The sequence below is a fragment of the Larus michahellis genome, chromosome Z (genome assembly GCF_964199755.1).
Source record: "Larus michahellis chromosome Z, bLarMic1.1, whole genome shotgun sequence".
Classification (NCBI taxonomy): Eukaryota; Metazoa; Chordata; class Aves; order Charadriiformes; family Laridae; genus Larus; species Larus michahellis.
In genome coordinates this window covers 23490842-23510788 of record NC_133930.1, presented here as the reverse complement: position 1 = coordinate 23510788, position 19947 = coordinate 23490842, and the positions used below count along the sequence as shown (strand labels likewise).

Here is a 19947-nt window from a genome sequence, read left to right as displayed (position 1 = left end):
ATTCTTGGTGATGACTAATGTAAGAGAGTATCCTTCCATTGTTCAAGATAGTATTAAGCATTTTTTTTTCTGTTGAAAGAAGATTTAGTTGTAAGTATCATTCTAAGAGAAAGGAAAAAATCAACTTAACTACGAAATAGCTTATCCAATTCAAAACACAATCAAAGCACTGTGCAATAATGTGTTTAGTTCTTATAGTATCAGAATTAGAAGTATGTAAACCTCTGATGACTTATGATTTTAAGCAATTACTATTTTTCTATAACCACATCTGTTTGGTAACAATTCATACATAGTATATTTACACTAATTCCTTGTCCTCTTCACAAAAATGTTTAGTAGTTTGATGAAAGAAACTGGGTGCTTTAAATAGACAAATGTTCCTGGTAGAGTAGATTGGTGTGGAAGACTATAATCCAAATTCCAGATGTTGTTCCAGACAGTGTACCAGTGTAGAAAAACTTTACACAGCATTTACCATAAGGACATGGGAAGCACCATACCGGAATAGACCAATGATCCATCTAGTCTAGCATCCTGTCTCTGGCAATAGCTTGTACAGCATCTGATACTCTAGAAGTCAGCAAATTGCCTCCCCAAATTAACACAAACGGACAGGCAGTATTGTATCACCAGGACACAGAGCTGCCGTGAGGGGAAGAGGAGATTATTTCTAGCACAAAAATACTCAGATTTTCATAACATTCAACATTCTCTAGGCACCCTCCATTCTCTTTTGTCCCTCCCTCTCCCCATTCTGAATATGTCCAAATCCTTACTGTTTAGACATGTCAGAGAATGACATGAAGTTGGGGTGCCTGAAAAGGTGTGTAAATACGCAGGAAGCTTAAGCTAGGCTATTAAAGATTTAGAAGATTATTTCTTCATTCTTCACTACATTTGCTGGCAAGAAATAAAATGTAAGATTTCCAGACAGTAAATGTAATACTAGATATCCCTTGAGTAAAGCATGGATCATCTCTGAATTTAAGTCAAACAGTAGTTGATTCCAAGCCCAGATGCCTAGTCCAAATAAACTTAGACGTGGAGGAATTAACAAAATATAAACAAACAAAAAACCCACCCCAAATGCTCTGACTTTCTCAGGCATGCCGAACAGCTAGGGGCAATAAATATACAACTTCAACAGAAGAACAAATTGTTAATGCAAAATTACTGACTGAGGCAGTGGGCTAGCAGCTAGCATTTACATATCAAGGTTTGAACACATTCTAGCAGTAGAGCGGTAAAGGTGGAGAGAAAATTGGAGGGAAAAAAGAAAAGATTTACAGCAGAAAGTATTTTTTCCTTTCTTTTTTCCTTCCTTTAAATGTTAGTGGCAATACTAAACCCCAAACAAACAACTTATTTTTTGCCAATCAGAAAAGAAACCCCTCTTTCCAATGTGTTTCTAATACAGACCTCTGGCATTCATTTATCCTTTGTAACAATCAAGTAAGTATTTTGTCAACTTTTTAAAAATGTAGTTGAGTAAATCAATGGCCTTAGCAGCAGAGACCTAATATAGAGCCAGTTTTTCCAGACTAGTGGAGGAACGTTGGCTCAAGTCTGGATGGGAGGAGGGGAGCAAACATGGCTTTAATCCATCGTTGTGCCTCACTGGCATAAATTACAGCAGCACTTTTTCTTTCATTCCCCAAGCTAGCATCGGCATGTGAAAAAGACTGCTGCTTAGTTTTCAGGAGCTTACTGTGTTTGTCACAGTTAAGCTTCTGCAACTGAATCTGCAGAGACTGGTGCTAATTTTGAGGAAGCCATATTTCATAACCCTCAGTCTGAGGTACTACAGCGAAGAAAGAGCCTGCATTTTAGAAAATGTGTCAAAAGGTAGGTTTATGAAAGAAATATAACCAATATTTTTAGGCGTTTATCCAGAAGAATTTCACTATGCAAAGTTTAATAGTAGATGCTGTATTAAATAGGAAATCCTGGAAATAAAATGTGGAAGACATTATCAAATTTATGTGGTGTAGATACTAACAGTGTGCATCGTTATTTAGTTCTTAATATAAATGAAATCTTGCAATACAAAACCAGTCTCTCTAAATTAAAGATTTACCTGATTCTGAAATTGCTATTTCAATAACAAAAACCCCAAACCCAAACCAATTCTAGCCTACTCTCTACGACACACATTGGAAAGGTGGTGCCTTTATACTTTTTTTTAGACCCAAATCTCTCTCTTTCAGCCACAAAGCCTTTTACTGGGAGAATACATAATAAATGAAATACTGTGTGATCCCACTCCTAACTGCAACAGATTTCTCACTGAAACCAAGGCTAAGTATTCTGAGAGAAGTTTTCCTTGTATTATCAACAAAAACATTTTTTAAAGAAGATAAAGGACATAACTATTGATGCTGGATAAAGAATACCTTCATTGAATATACAGATTTTGTTTGTTCTGGAGTAATATATAACTATCTCTACAAACTGGGTAAAAAATTATACTGTCAAATTGCAATGAATGTCCTGGCAGAAAGGGCTTAGCATTAACATCCAGTGTTGTCAAAATATTTAACTGGCCTCAGTGATAGTTTTGCAAAATTTAGAACTGGGAATAGATTACAGAATTTGACATATATAAACCAGGCTGCACTTTTAATGATTAGCACTGAATTTTAGTGAGGTTTTTGTCCACAGAAGCAATAAATTAATAAAACCATTCCCTTTATTTTTTGCTATAGTCTGGTGATCAGATGTATGCAAAGCTTCACTGTGCAAACTAAAATAATATTTTGTGACCAAGAAGAGATCTTTAAAACCCTTATAAAAGCCACAAGATTTTAAACGGTTTATTTAAGTCAACAGTGCCATTAAAATCCCACTTGAATTGTTTTTAATCCTCAATACCTTAAATGAGGTTTGTCACAAATAACTAGGATGACAACAGTCGTGCCAACATTAGTAATTACACAACTTGCACATGAAACAATCTAACAAGCAAGTCTGAAATGCCTTTTTGTTTGAGATAGAAGACCTTTACTCTCCCATAATTTTCACAACAACTTTTTGACTGTAAGTTGAAAGGTATTTTCAGGCATTGACTTACTCACTTTGAGTTAAAAAAACGACTATTTTTCCTGTCCCTCAAAATAACCAACATTTAGAATAGCTCAGACTCAACAAAGGTAACTAACCATAAGAATTTTAAACTGAAAAACCATGTGAAAAACCATCACCACATTCCAAATTCCCATTCCACTCATTCTTTCTTGTCCCACAGCATATCTGAAAGCTGAATGGATTTATGTTATTTCATATCAAAAGAAAGAGTATGTTTCAGAGTCTAGACATCCTCCCAAAAATACTTAAGTGACTGTCTCATTTACATTCATCGCTTGGTTACAGCTATGACAGCGTTCCATGGGGAAGGAAAAAGTTGATCTCTTTAAAGATTAACAAGCTTTGTAGTTCACATCCAAAACCTTACATTTCACCCAGGAAACACTGCAGTGATTCAGTTATGAAGCACTGTCATCACATGTTATTAATTAAATCAACTATGTAGCATGCTGGCAGTTACAGTTGAATTCTAAGTGGCTATAGAGTGCATTACTGAGAGCAGACAGAGGCCAGTGATGAGATCTGAAACCAGAAGAAATCCTAAACTTCTAGCTGGGTGCAGAATGAAGGAAAAATTACTGGGCTCCACCGTAACACAAACGCTAAAATCAACTGGAGGTCTACTTGCAGCCCTGACTTGTGAACTGATGGGATTAATAATAGACCAAACCCCTCTTCTGAGGATGATAGAAACTTTGGCTGCTTCCCTAGTGGCAACAATAGCTTAAATGCACTTCACATAATCATGTTCATCCGGTAAGGAACAGCTTTCACATGTTAATATTCCAGTTTCTACACTGAATACTGAAGGTCCACCAGGATGAACTGGGCATCTTCTATCAAATCCAAACTGAAGAAGTAACAATAATGTAAAACCATACTTATCAGGACTCAGATTACCACCATGGAAACAGTTTTTAAGCAAGAACAGAACATTGCCTCAATGCCTTGTTTACATACCAACACCTTCTGGTGCTCTTCTAGGATTTGATGCCTATTAGCTATTATGTACTTCAACTAAGAACTTTGTTTAGAAGTGAATGGATGGGCATATCTTTGCAATCAATCCACAAAAAAAATTCACGGTGATTTGCTAGCCTATGTGCCTTCCAGGTTTTATAAGGTAGTGCAAACTTGATTGGTTTAGTGTGCAATGTATTTGGCTTTTTAGTGGTATGGAGTGCTGCTCCTTTTGAGTTTTGGGTTACTTGATCATGACAATTTAAGCTTTAAATTCAAGAATGGTACCAGAATTGGTTCGTAAACCTTGTGGATTTTAGCTGTGAGAATGCACAAACAATGGGGAACCTTCCTAGAAATATGCTAAATTGACTTGGCAACCAGATGAGCTTCAAAGAAGGAAAGCGGTGTGTTCTTTTCTGCAGAAAATTCCATCAGCTCAAAATTTTTCCGGATTGCAAAATTTGTCATAGGAATAGAAATACTTCAGTATGTCAATAAATCTAGCAGTTTCAGGAAGGCTCTGCTTGTTTTCAAAGATCAGAGAGAGAGAAGAGCAGAAGACAGTCCAGAATTTTGGTTAAGGATATGACAGGTGGATTTTCATGGCAGAGAATCTGTACCTTCCACGAAGACCAGCATTCCATCTGGAAAAGTATAGATACATATTTCTTCCATTTCAAAAGGATGTAAGCCTGGTAAAAATTCAGCTGGAGAGCCCTATTTTTAGGAGTAGACAGCCATAGTTAAATGACAAAGTGAAAAGATCAGTGTTAGTTGGTTAGTTCACTTTCATTCATGACTTTACTGGAGAAGAATATAGTTATAGAACTTATGTTTGTGAAGATGTGTTTTGAAACTTTACTGGAGTATTCAGAATTTATGTTATTCTGGCAAACAGGAGTAGTAGTATGAGAAATAGGACAGAATTCAGAAAATGCAATGGCTGAATTTCAATCAGGGCAATCAACAGCATGGGTACTGGACAGAGCTAGGTTAGGCAGCCATTCACTAGGAAAAGATTTGTGGCTTAGAATGGATTGGATACCAGGTATGAAAGAAGCAATGACAAACACAGTAATCCTCCACTCAACACTGACAAAGACATAGCTGAGTGTTGTATCTAGTCTTGGATTTCATGCTTTGGAAGAGAGATGAACCACTTGGAACTCTCAGAATTACTTGATGGGAGGTTGTTTCAGAGTACTAAGTATCGCTCTTATCCTATCTGAAGTAGGAATATTCTGCACAGATTAACTAAAGCAATCAATCTTTGAATATACTTGACTGCATCTGAATTGTTTTCTCCCGTAGCTGGATTCTCTCCCTGGAAAACATTTTCACGTCCACAGGATCTGCATCATTAGTTTCATTATCTGCAGTTGCCATAACACTTTCTGGACTTTAATTTGGGCTTTACTATTGCTGTAACTATTTGATATTATAATCAGAGCCCTGAAGTGGCACTACAACCTGACTGGGTGTCACATGCACACAACTACATGTGTACAGCAGTCCAAGTCCTAAAGAAGATGAAGAGCAGCAGTGCTCTGTATGAAGCGTAGCGTGTGCAGTGTTTTCACTTTCAAATTCAGGACTATTCAGGTAGGAAGTACCAAATAGATGAATGACTCCAGGTGGGTCTTCTGCTATGACATACTTGGTTTTCAGACCATTAGTCTCTAAGCAGATGACACCTCACTGATATTGTGATGGACTTCATCTACATTTTGGGGAAAAGTCTTCTTGGATAAGACTTAAAGCCCAGAATGAGCGACTGAATTCTGCCAGATCATCTCTACCCACCTCTGCCGCACTCTGTACAACCTTTGTGCAAGAGAAGAACGAAGTCATGCATCTGACTCTTTCTTATTTGGACTGTAAGCAAATAAAGAACAACTAATGATCAAATAGTACTGAGGACATCTGACAAATCATTAAAAGAAAAGCATAAACAATAGTTCTCCATACAGAACCATAGGGACAACAAAGCTTGTGCCTGGAAGAACTAGGATCAAGCATGTCTTCCTGAGGTACCCAGATGCTGTGAAAATGTGTCTGTCTACTTGTTTGCAGACATTTTTATTGTTACGAGTACCCTTTCTGGCAGTACATACCATGTTTATTTTGATAGTTTGGAATTCTGTAGGGGAAATTGGATTTTGATTGCTGCAGACAGATACACATATAATCATTCTCACATAGCAGAAGAGTTTGCAATAGAATGTCTCAGCAAAGATTCTGGTATTTCATGTTAAAACAGTATTATGCATTTCTCTTCAGCTCTCTTCACAACACTTCCTCAAATGCCTTCTTAGACAGTAAAATCTGGTAATAATTATCAAACACCATACACAGTGTTTACAATAGAGTCATATTTCTTCTTTTTTCTTGCATAAAAAGTAGAATCATGCTGAAAAGTGCCCAAACGTCTGTTACACTCCATGCCAATACAGCAGCTCAGCCAAATATGCAGAGAGAAGTTTGCCAAATAAAAGAAAACATAACAAATTGGTAATGGTTTCTATCTTGACAGAAAATGAAAATTACACCTCAATGTGTGGCCACTCATGTGGACACATAAAAATGTCTTAGAGGCAATCATTTTACCTCAGATAACACACCCTGACAGTAGAGCAAAGCATACTGGCAGGCTTTCACTTCCCATAAAAACAGCAACCATGACCTACAAAATGGCCTGGAGGAATCACATAATTTGTGCATATCATATATGCATAAGCCATACACTAACTATATTTAATAAAAATCAAATAAAGTAGAATTATTGTCTTTTGAGGAGTAGATTGGAATTAAGAAAGAATTTTAAAATGTAAAGTCACTACAGTTATCTCAAATAGTCCAATACAAAGACACTGAAAATGTAAACTCTTATCCCAAAATATGCAATTTAACTTTCCAAGCGATTCTAACAATCATCAATAGCTTTTAGAAGACTTCATTGCTTTGTTAATGTTGTGTGTTTAGAACCAATTTGTGTAATGTGTACACTTTACAATTTATTTAGCTTCAAAGTATATTCCTTGAAAATAACTCTCATCTGCCTGTAAAGTTAACATGCACGTTTACTGTGCTGTAAAATTAATAATATGATGTTAATTATTAGTGTACTCTGTAGCTTCTTATTATTCTGTCTTCATGATAGTGCAATTCTGAATGCAATATTATTTTCTGAACAAAAAATACAGCTTCATAATCTGAAATTGCAACACTCTTCATTCAGTATGAACTACTTACAGAGAAAAGAATTATTACCAATTAGATGTCAGTAGTTACTTAGAAAGGAATAGGAAAGATAGTGATTGGACTCTATAGTAAGTCTTTAAAAGTCTGGATATATTACTGTGACAAGAAAACATCAGACATGAACACTAGTCCTTCAGGTTCATGGAAAGGCTGCATAAGGGCGATTTGGACCGGACGTGGAAGGTTTAGACTAGACATTAGGAAGCGCGGTCAAGCACTGAAACAGGCTTCCTGGTCAAAGCCCCAAGCCCGTCAGTGTTTAAGAGGCAGCTGGATAACGGCCTTAATCATAGAATCATCAATGGTTACAGCTGGAAGGGAACTTAAAGATCACCTAGTTCCTAGCCCCTGCCATTGCCAGTGACAGCTTCCACTAGACTAGGTTGCTCAAAGCCCCTTCCAGCCTGGCCTTGAACACTTTGAATAACATGCTTTAACTTTGTCAGCCCCGAATTCGTCAGGCAGTTGGACTAGATGATCGTTGTAGGTCCCTTTCAACTGAAATAGTCTATTCTATAATTCTTGGAGAACTTAGAAGCACGTTGGTAGCTCAGAAGGATCTCAAAATATCAGTGAAATTCAAGGACCCCAAAATTTATGCTGTATGTTATCCCTCATCCTCAAAGAGCCTGAGCCAAGAAAGACGTAATGGAGGAAGACTTCGTGGTCTGAAGAAGCAACGGAACAGATGGTGACAAGAGAAAACTTACAATAATAGCTAGTTAGTAATACAAGGTATCCCAAAAGGGGCAAGATTTAGGAAATTATTTTCTCTATTGTTTCAAAGACAATAACCCACAGCCAAGATGTTTCTGTTTTGATCTATTTGTTAAAATAGCCAAAGAATATAAGCAAAGATCTATTTCCAGATAATGGAATTAACTTCTAAAGTAATCAATAACATAATAAGCAAAATATCTGAATTGGTATTATTCTGAAAGAATCTCAGGATTTTTAACAGCTTACTTAGTACCACTTTAAGCACATTTTCAGTGATGAAAATGCCAAGGTACCTGTTAAGATGAAAGCAGACTATGCTAATGCCCACAGAGAAACACTGAAAAAATAAATGCACTCATTGCATGCTAGTTATGTAAAAATGTTGTTTTATAAACTGCAAGAATTCTACACTAACTGCTATACTTATAGCACTTACACTGACTAGTGTTAGTCTTCCTGCCAGTACATGTACCTGAAGTTTTCTGCAAATCCTAGAACTTCCCATGTGAAGTCTCAGCTCGATTCAGTGAAAAGCAAGAAAGTGTGAAGGTAAAGCTGCATAATCTGTGTATCTTTATATAAATAAATTAATATGTATGCAACGATTCATCATGTATATGATATAAAAAAGAAAGTAAAAGTTATCTAAGAGGGATCTAAAAGTTTAATCTCATCAACACAACAGGTCTCAGAACTTGCAATTCAGCTTAATTTACACAACCTATGTTTTTTTCTTTTTCGTTTAATTTATATGGAATGTATGTTCAAATAGTCTTAATATATTCTCATTCCATATATAAAAATCCAAATATTTTTATAATATAGCTTACTGTAACTTGATGTGTAACTCACAGATAGTTGAAGAATTTAATTTATCAACATGTGGAAAAAAAATGTAAATTAAGACGTGAAAATAATTTTTCCTTCCATATCTTATCTTCCTCACAGTCTCTTCTCACTTCAGTATGCACATCTTTTTCATTTGTGGAATGACAGTAAAAATAACTATTTGGACAGTCTGCATTTCCTACCAATGCTAACTGTCTTCTCATCTGAGAAAAACAACTCCATTAACATGGTTATCTTGCAGTTTTGTATGAGTCTTCTCAAAACAGATGCAGGATGCTTTAAACACATTTAGTTACATCATTTATTTTTGATTTAAAAAGGGTGTCTAATGTACATGTTTGTCCATTTTAATTGTAATTCAATTTTTTTCAAGTCTAGTTACTGGTGCTAGTTTGGAGATTTTGGGGCAGGTAGGTATCCTATTAGTTTCCCCCTCCCAGAAAGGGAGCCTTTAGGAAGATTGTAAGGCTACACCTTGACATATTTCCATATTAGTTGTCTTAAAACACTTGCCAAGAACTTTTTTAAAATTTCTATTTTAGTGTTAGTTTTGCTGTAGCTGTGATGGCTTATGCCTACAAGTAAGGAAGAGGTTGTAGGAAGAAACAGCCTATTTTATTAGACCATCTATATTGCTCACCTTATAAAAAAAGATTACCTGTCCTTACAAAACATTTTTGCTATGTTTTTTTGCTTTTTTCCTAGTCATTTTCTGCACATACTTTTATTATCATTTAACAGCTTGTAGTCTAGGACTTTAGGCTCACAATTCAAATCACTTTGATTTTTATCCCCTTACCTACCTAAGGTGGGTTCTTTGTATGGAACATAAGACACATGGTGCAAGTTGTTTCCTTGATGGGGAGATGTTGAGCTAATAACTTCCGCAGTACTTTATCAATTTCAATGCTCCCCTGCTTCGTTGGGGTCACCCTACACTTCGGATGAGTCTACCAGTTTATCTTCATCTCATCCATCAGTTGTTAAAATACTTACCACCCCCAACACAGAGTTTTAGTAGGACTTAACACTACACAAAGTAAAATGTCTTCTATTCTCTCACCTTATTTTCCAGAGTGCTAAACCAGTACATTTTAGCTGACCCCTGCTGCAGCAACTGTCTTCACATTTGATGTTTCTGCTACTCCTTAAATTTATGCTGAACTGTGAGACTATGTTAATGCAGTAGGATTTCCAGCAGTAAACACAGAAACCTGAATCCAAAAAACTCACCATCCTTCGTCATTGTCTACTTCAGGTTCAGAAACTTCATTTTCAGGAGTTTCTTCAATTGCCTGGGTTAGCTTTGATTTAAATCGGTCCAACAGTGCCAATGTCTGAAATGAAATGTATGGTTTTAGAGAAGGTATATATACTTATACATAACAACAGACATACACAGAATCTTTAAACTGTTATTATTTTGAGGAATAGTACAAAAAGACAGAAGAGAGATCTTTCATATGAATTTGAAAGAAATATGAGAGAGAGGCAAGTGAGAGAGCGAGAGGTAGGGAGAGTGGGGGCAAGGGGCGAGAACGTGAGAATGCACTGAGAGTGCCCATCGAGAGAACAAGCAAGAGCGAACGAGCAATGCTGAGGGAGCAAAAGCAAGCAGGGAGGGTGCCACAGGTGTGAAAGAACACTTGTCTGGCTGCCTGATGAAATCAAAATGCATATTTAAGGAACAAAAACTTGTGGCTACTTACAGAATAAAATAGCTGATTAAATGACACTAACTGCTTACAACAAATTTTACCGCATGAACCTGCTATCTTCTTCTCATAAAGCAATCCATTGTATAACTTACAAATCGTTCAAGCTTTGAAGACCCAGTTTGGTTAATATTTATATACTTTACATTGCTGATCTTTTAAATTATGTACTGACATTGAAAAAAATTCAAAGCTTTTGACTCAAATGCAACAAACCATGTTAACTAATTCTACAGATACAAGTGCTTATGCTGCATACATTAAGCTCATACTGATTTATATTTTGTATTTTATTGTCCATCTAACATTGCCTAGTCTTTTTCAGCTACAAAGAAGTCAACAAATCTCAGGTGACACCTGAAGATCGAACCGCAGGTCTTGTTTCTGATCACCTGGAATGAGATTTTGATCATACAAGAATTGTATGCCTAAGCCTTGTTATGGGAGAGGGGTCTCTTCAAAAAATGGGCAGACCATAAGAACAATTTGCACAGCCCACAGCTCACTTCTTGCTGATATTTGAGACATTCCTGGAAAGGAAAGCATCAGGGAATAAGCGCTTGACTGAATTTATGTGGCAGGCTACATTTGATCTGTAGGTGATAGGTTGGCCACCTATGTTGTAAAACACCTCTGTATGGCTGTTTAGTTTTGTTTGGTCAAGTTTTTCAAATTTAAAAGAATAAAACCTAAACAAGAATAGAAAACAGAAATAGGAAATACCAGAAGTGTTCACTGGAATCAAATTTCCTTCTGGGAGCAATCTTAACTTTAGGAGTTTCCTGGCTTTTGAATTCTTTCAAAAACATATTTTAGCACTGCCAAAGGCAGGTTTTGGAAGGGTTTTTTGCATTTATTTTCTTTGTTTTATGCCTAATCTTCTGTTTAAGATGGGAGAGAGGAAAATTTCAAGGATATTTGGGCCTGCAAATAATTCAAGTTCTATAGCTTTCCATAGTATCGCAAACAAGCCCTGTGCTTGCAATATCTGAGACAGCAAATCTCTGCCTAGGCCATCAGAAGAAAACAAACTAATCCTTTTTACATTAAATTGTGACCAACCAAAGCCACATTCCTTGTGTCTTGTCTAATTTTCTCTGATGCCAGCATTCCTGTGAATAGACTTGGTGATAGAAATAACTTCAAAATATCTTAGTAGGCATTTTTCCAGTGAGTGATTAGATGCCATTCTGTGGATCAAATAACTTCATAAATTTACTCTTGTAGAATTAGAAGATTAGGACTTTCAAAATCTAATATTGTAAGGAGACACATACCTTTCCCCCTCTTCTTTAACTCTCGTACAGAGGATGGAAAATGGTATTGTGCTGTAGGACAACGTAGGAGGGATAAAAGGCTAAAAGAGGCTCTCCACAAGTGAAATGGATTACAAAGAACTTGATTAATTATTGTTGAATAGTTCCTAGCAGGGTTACATAAATCAAAATTAAGATCTACTAAAATATACATCCCTGTCATCTCATCTTGTTTTCCTATGATGTCCAGGACAGGGGTGATATAAATTCATTAGAAGTGGTTTTAAGCCCCTTGATCCACATTGCCAAGAGAGCTTTAGTACTCTCTGATTCAAAGTTAATGGGCTTTTGAATGTACAAAGTTTCCATAAACTTCTTAGTTTAGAGCTAAATCAGTTTGCTGCATATATAAAGGTTTGCCAACCACTGCTTTGAAGTTAGTAAGCCTCAAGTTTCCAATCTCTTCTAGCTTCAAGAGTTGATTATTAACATCTTCGTAGATGAATTGACATGCACTTATAAACCGATGGGTTTGATGTACTGCACAGATTTTAAGTTAATAGTATTTTCCACTTCACAGGCAGTTTCATATATTCAACAGTTTCAAACTTTCCTACTGTAGAAAAAACAAATATTTATATCAAACTTTACTTTGCTCATATTTGCATACTAAAGTCTACATACATCCTAGCTCACTTTGAAAAATAATTTTCATTATATTTAAAAAGGCTTTTCTCTTTACAGTTCAGTTAAAAACTATTTCGGTTCATTTCACAACACCACAAGGTGTGGATGAATTTAATCTCTTTAAAACAATTTAAAATGTTAAAAAACCCCGCTTGGACAGATGCCAAGTATGCAAACTTCTGTCCCAATGTTATCTTATGGCAAGCTGCAGAGCCAAGAAAAGCACTGTATAGAAATGCAAACTCTTGTAAATGTAATCAAGGATACATCTGCGGGGGTAGCATTTCCTTTTGGAACATTTTAGTGACTGAACTGATAGCACTTTCAAATACACATTGAAACTTCACTTACCTGTCTGTCTGGGTAATCAAATAGGGGACTGAAGAGTACATATTTATTTTTACAAATAATAAGATTCTTTTAATGAAAAATGAAACATAATGGATTTTAAACTTTATTTTTACTCAAATGAAGAGAGAACCATTTCCAGAACTTTTTCTGGAATTTTTTTTTCCCCAGGTTGTCGAACTATTACCTGATCTTCGCGAGAAGCCCCTTTCTTTGGCTGCTGCTTCCGCTTGTCTTCATATTTTCTCTTCTCTTGAAGGTATTCTTCAACAACACTGTTTGGAGCAGGTTCCTCCTCTGTATAAGGAAACATATTTGGTTAAACAAATTAAATTAGGTTTTATGATTTAGTATCATTTTGGAGATTATTTGTGACTTCTGAAATACCAAGCAAAACACTTCCATAAATTGTTTCAGTTGTATTGCTTTCTCAGCAAGTAGAATGATTTGCTACTTGCTGAAATGAAAAACACAACACTGTACTGGGCAGACAATGAGTCCAAAAATTTTTGTTTCAACTTTATTTTACTATGGAGCCAGGGAAAGCAGAGTAACAGAAATAAAAACTCTGATGTTAAGATGAGAAATGAAAACTGTTGAAATTCCTTTTACAAGTTTACCTTCATTTATGAAGATCTTTCTTGGAGCAGCTGAACTGTGGTGTGCATTAAGATCCTGTTACTATTTGTTACAGAGTAGACAAACACAGACAAATATTGCCTATAGACAAATTCATTGCTTTCCTGTTTTTTAAGCTGAAGTAGCCATCAACCAAATCCTTGATCTTGCAATAGGGAAAAAACCCATAACATTTTAAACAGAGTCCATCTTGTCAATCAGGAAAAAACCTCTGTACTAACAAAGTAATATCTGAACTAATCAACAGCTACTCTCCTTTGTCTTTTTTTAACAGTTTCTTCTCTGCAGAATATCCACGGCCATAACAAATTAATAACTTAAGAGGACAAAATCTCAATTTGAAAATTGATCAGCACCATCCTTTCACATTTTTTTCCTCTTGAATAGCACTTCATATATTGATTTAGTATACTTGAAATTTATTTACATGTATTTACAGGATTGTTATTGCTGATAAGGAGCAGAAGAACAAAACTTCCAGATGTCCATTGGAAATGATGAACAGAAAATATTTATAGAGGAAATTGTTTCAACAAATTTCAGGATATACATCCCAATCAACTGTAAATTTAAATCAAACCCTGCACCAGCATTTTTTAGATGACTGCTGACAGCTATACAGATAAAATTTCTGATTCCAAACTAAATTTCTCTCTCACCTAAACTTTTCTATAAAGTTTATAAACATAAGATTTTATAATAGGAAATAAATTTGTAATGGTATACCTACATATAAAATATTTGTTTATATATTTCTACAAATAAAATATATATTTCCTTTTTATCCTAATTTATATGTTGCATGTATTGTTGCACGTATGTATTTGAAGAATATCAGGGAAAACAATCAAACATATATAATATCATTCGGAGTTTCTTCTTCCTGTTTTCCAGTTGACATGTTGGATATAATGAACAACAGAGGATTACAGGTACCAGCAAGATAAAGAATGAAAAAAGCCATCTTCTAGAAAGACCAAAAAAGATAAATGCATATACACAGTCATTTAAGGATGATTAAACAGATGAATGAATGAAATCAAATCTGCCATAAAATCTCATGCAGCATAATTTCAGATGAACTGAAGAAAACAGTAAAGTACAGTATAAAATTACAGATTATCATGTCTCAGCTCCATCCTTCCCCCTATTACCTCAGTCTCTTCTACTAATAAAAACCCCCATTCTTAATTCAAGGCCAACCCATTGTGAAGACAAAACACTGTTTTTTGCATAAACTCATGTATCCAATCAAACTTGTTGACTGTGTGGAAACAACATACTGCCTTGTTTCACTACCGTTCAGCCTCTAGATAAATAACTTGAAGTACAAACTCACCTGCTTTCTTAAAGAAGACAACCTTTCAGGTGACATTTACCTAAAGGGCTATTTTGAAATTAATCCCATTTACACAGTGATAAGTATAATTGCCCTTCTATGACAAAGAAAATAACTGAGAAGAGTGTTCTTGAAAATTTATGAAAATGCCAATCTCGAGCTGGCCATAAACTTTTAAACCTGTGATCCAAACTTCGATATACACATGCTGAATTTAAAGAAGATGTGATCCTTAGTCATACATGTCTTTTGACTATGATTTTAGTTTAATCCAGTGCAGCTCAAATATAATTCTCATACAAATAGGTTAAATTCCCCTGCAGTTGTGTGTTTGTGTATTTTTATCACACTCATATGGTTGTCACTTACTGCTAACACAAATAATTTAAATTTTGGTTTAAGCCTTCTCTTGAGATTACTGTTTTCTTGGGTCTTTGCCTGTCAGAGTTTTTCTAATCCTCAACTTCATTCTCTCTACCTCCTAGGAAAGCCTTTTCATAAGTCAGACAAAAGATAATCAGATCCACCTGAACTAACTTCAGAGTGAGTCAACCAAAACAGTTATGCACTTGTATGCATCATATTTCTGCACCTTTCATTAAAATGACTTACAGCCATCCTTGTGTTTCTCCATGAGGTCTTACAACCTATTACTCCACATTAAAAGCAAGTAATACAACAGGAAGGACTTTCAAGAGCCCCTAAGTCAATGGGTTTCTAACACATTATAAAACTTCCGAAAACTCCAAACAATCATTTCAAAACCACAAACAGTGTCTATTTTTTAATATAAATGAAATAGTCAGTTTTGATAAGTATCAGATCTTTCATCAAATTATTCATGTCTGCATGAATAAACTCAGTTAATTACCAAGCAAAAGAAAACATCTGAAAGAGAAATTTGATGGTGGGAAGAACCCTTTAAAAATATAAAACCCCTTTTAAAATATAAAAATAGATTGATGGCTACTACTTCATATCTCCCATCCAAGAACCCCTCCAAATCTTTGGAAAAAAGTTGGAAGAGTTGGAAAAAAGAGGAGCCACAACACTATATGATGCACTTGACCTTCACATCAAGCTTGAGAAACTTAGGTCCACCTTGATGATCCATCAGAAGTATAAAGATCATTATATCAGTGTTAAAATACTGAAGCTCCAAAACTCCTTAATCTAAGAGGATTTATTCAGACAAAAATAAATGAAACATGACATGGATACACAGCAGTGAAATAACAAATGCCTTAAGTAAGTATCACAGGATGGAGAAGATGCTAGTTTATGTTACAGGGATCTTCTACACTTGTGCCCTAGAGGCTTCTTATCACAAAGTGTAAATAGCATCGGGCAAAGAAAGATTTTTTCCTTAGTTTGAACAAGTTGGCGTGTATATTCTGTGAGTAAGGAAAGTGAGGAAAAAAAAAGAGAAAAAAGACAACCTTCCTTCTTGAAAATACACTTCATCGTTCTTCTAACAGAACCTGTAAGTACATTGCTACTTACCTCAGCTAGCTTGAGTTACTGCCAAGAGACCCTTCATCTTACTGTGACAAAAACTTTAGCATTTAAGTAATTTATTTTCTTTCAGATAGATTCTTCTATCCTGAAATATTCCTTTAAGGAGTAACAGATGCCAACCTGGTGGTGTAATCTAACATAAAACTTTGGTTTTGGGACATGGTTTCCATGATAGCCTGAAACTAAGGAGGAGATTCAGAAGTCTTTAAACCAGAAAGGAAGAGATTGATTTAAAAACAATACAGAAGGGTTTATTTCACTCACACTTAAATTAGGAACAGTTCAAATTATGTCAGTTTTTAACTACAGAATTGCAGAAATGTAACAAAGATATGAGAACTTGATCAAAGGGTGTTTAACTGAACTGAACGGCAGTCTGGATGGGTTTGGATCAATCCCTAAATAGGAAGTGGGAGTAGAAGCGGAAGCTTGATAGAGTAATTTTAAGCCTAATTCCTAAAGCACCTGGTAAACTTAATAGCACTATAAACACATAAAAAAGTTGCATCAGACATGCTCTACTTCAGAAACTGCAACTGAATTTTATCTTCTACTTTATAAAAACCAAGAAGTATGAGTTCTAGATCTGCTGACTGTGGTAGATCAGATAAATGTGATCACTGCTTATGCTGACATTCATATTGGCCCTAATGACTGGGCTTCATTTCTAGCACTGAAGGTGGGGTAACATCGGCTGAGGACGGACACCAACTGTGGGACAGCGAAGGTACACTTTGAGACAAATGTATTCCTGACAGTATGTGTACAATTTTCCACAGTACGAACTTTGTTATTTTAATATTTTATTATTTGTATCACTCTTGACAAATAATGACTGTCCTTTTAACATAGGAGGTTGAATCTGTATAAAATCTAGAGATTTTGTTCCCTTTTTAAGAAAAGGATAATGAATATGAAAAATATTTTATGCAAATATTTTGCATAAAATATTTGTTGCAAAAAGAAGCAGTGTGGTTTGCTGAAAGTATTATCAGAAACACACTAGCCTTCAGATGAGTAGAAACAACACATTTTGTGACAGAGAAAAATACCTGTTGTTTCTGAAGGTTTAATACCACCATAAAAAAGAAAGAGCTTACAGTACTGACAAGGATCAATGAAAGAATTTTGATTTATGTTTTTTCTTTGATGAGGTACAGCTAGCATGAAGATTTTTACACAAATAGACTTGAAGTATCTTACATTACAAAACATTCCTGATATGCTGAACCTCACAAAAGTAATGCCATTTACTCTTGTAAAGCACTTTGCATATATAACCATGAGTTCATGCAGAACCAAAGTAAGATAACAAAAAGACTGTACAAAGAAATCTATATTAAAAGGTACCCTGGTTTATTTAGCAGGGTTTGCATATTTTTTAAATGTGGTGGATCTATTAATTTTCATCAGTATCTCAAATGCACTCTTTAGCAACTCAGATGACACATTTCATATGTTGAAAGACCTACTGGACAGAAATATCAAGAAATGCATGGTATAACTAGACTAAATACTGAAGGGGAAAACAAAAACCTAAAAAACGCTGGACAACTCTGTGTTTGAAATGAAAGAAGTTATGACTGAATGTTTTTGTGCATTAAAATAAGAAGCCTAAAACACATTCCTGTATTTGTGCAGTACATTCCACTTTGAGCTATTCATCAATATCCAGTTTACATTGCATTCTTCTGGAATTATAGACATATGCAGTACTGATTTAAAAAAATTTAATGAGATTCAAATCTTGAAAAGAAAAACTATTTTTCTTCCAAAACAAACAAACCCCTTATGAATTACAAAAGAAATTCTGATATGCCTTAATATTTCATGAATTAAAATGGAATTCCTATCAGAAGTGACAGATGGAGAACATAAAGCCACTTTATATAATTAAGATATAAGACAGATAACACACTTCCAGAATCCAGGAAAAAATTTTCTTCCAGCATTAAATACTACGTCTATGAAAATACAAATATTAATTTACTGTAAAGTAGTTTAAAAATGAGTGTACTAGAAAATACGACATGAAATAGTGTTATGCTTGAAAGAATTTATAACATACTCTCCAGTATATTTTTATTTAGGACTAACTCTACTTATGGCTTTCTTTGCACCTTTAACTACTCTTCAGTTACTGTTACTATAGTTCTGGACTGCCTAAGTTCCTGAAGAGCCACTGTTTGCTTACAAGTTAGGTACGAGGAAATATTTACTAACTGTGAATAACTGAACAGGTTTGCTTACCGAATGAGCTTCCAGGGTTGACCTGACTACCGGATTTTCAGTTTGCTATAGTGAAAAAAGCAACAGTTCTAGGAAAAAAACATTTTAGTTCATTTAACCAACTCAAATAACAAAATCTTAGAAGTAATTCCTAGAGCTTCAAAACATTTTTTTGAAAAAGCAGAGCCCACTGATTTGTAAAACAGTGTAAACTTCAATATGTAACAGTGGAAGTTTCTAGTGAATCTTTTCTGAAATTCGGTAGCTTTTAGGCTACAGTCCTAGTCTAAGAAGTGGTTAATTGTCCAAAGTCAGTTGATCTTGAGCACATGCTTGAGATTACTACTAAAATCAAAGCTGGCTTATAGGGAGGTTTTTGTCCTTGTTTCTTTTGCAGAGAGACAAGAGGAAAAAACATTCACTTTAGCAGGGAAGAGACTGAATAGGGATGCTGGCTATTACTCTATGAGATTAAAAGAGAAAAAAAAATGTAAAGTGGAAGAAAACATTAAGGTTTGCAAAAGTGACACATTCAAGATGCGTACTTTGATACCATGCAGCTATACTGTAAAATCTTCATACTTAATCTATTTGTGCTGCATAATTGCCAAGCCCCGAAAATTTGGATTTTGTTGTTTTCTTGATGTTCTCAAGGGTCCAAAATTCTGTTAGTTTCAGACTTCAAGAAAGCATCTTTCCATGTAAGACAGGACTTAAATCTTTAAATGCCACTGACATTGCCCAAACTTAATAGTAAAACAGAAATAAAACATAATCTTAAATTGGCACCCTTGCTAGATTTTGAGAGTTTTCTAAACACTTCAATCTTTTGGTTCCTGGACCACAGTTAAAGCAGAAAATACTTCATGCCTCAGTGGAATTCTTACACTTGAATGTTGGTTTTTAACTTACTTTTTAGGTTTCTCTGCTTTTAGTATTTTGTAGCTTTTCTATTTTCTCATGTTTGACAATTAAATTTCACCATCCACAGATTATCAGACAGTTTACAAAAATGTCCTAACAAGAAAAACCTAAAATAGTCCATCTTAAATACTACTACTATTTAAAACCAACATATAATTAAACAATTGGGCAGATGGTACTTGTCTAAAGCAAATTTCATTGGAGTATATTCACAGGTTTACGATATAGAACTTTGAAAACTGTATCTTTTTCAAATATTTGATTAAGTACTTCAAAATGCTGAAGTAATTCAGCACTCAAATTATAGTGTTTGATGTAATTTCTGGCATCACCAGAGCAAATGTCACATAAATGAAAAACATCTTATTTAAAGTAAGGTCTTGACAGCAGTCTGGCAAAGTCAACAATCTTA

The 19947-nt window shown here is 35.0% G+C and overlaps 1 protein-coding gene across 1 annotated transcript in view; it reads right to left on the bottom strand.

Moving 5' to 3' along the window:
- Positions 1–19947, bottom strand: part of CWC27 (CWC27 spliceosome associated cyclophilin) — a 120154-nt gene that overhangs the window by 9152 nt on the left and 91055 nt on the right. Inside the window, exons 12-13 of the mRNA XM_074569542.1 lie at positions 13074–13183; positions 10114–10217 (exon numbers count right to left, since the gene is read on the bottom strand). Coding sequence (XP_074425643.1) covers positions 10114–10217; positions 13074–13183 — 214 coding nt within the window. The remainder of the gene's footprint in view (positions 1–10113; positions 10218–13073; positions 13184–19947) is intronic.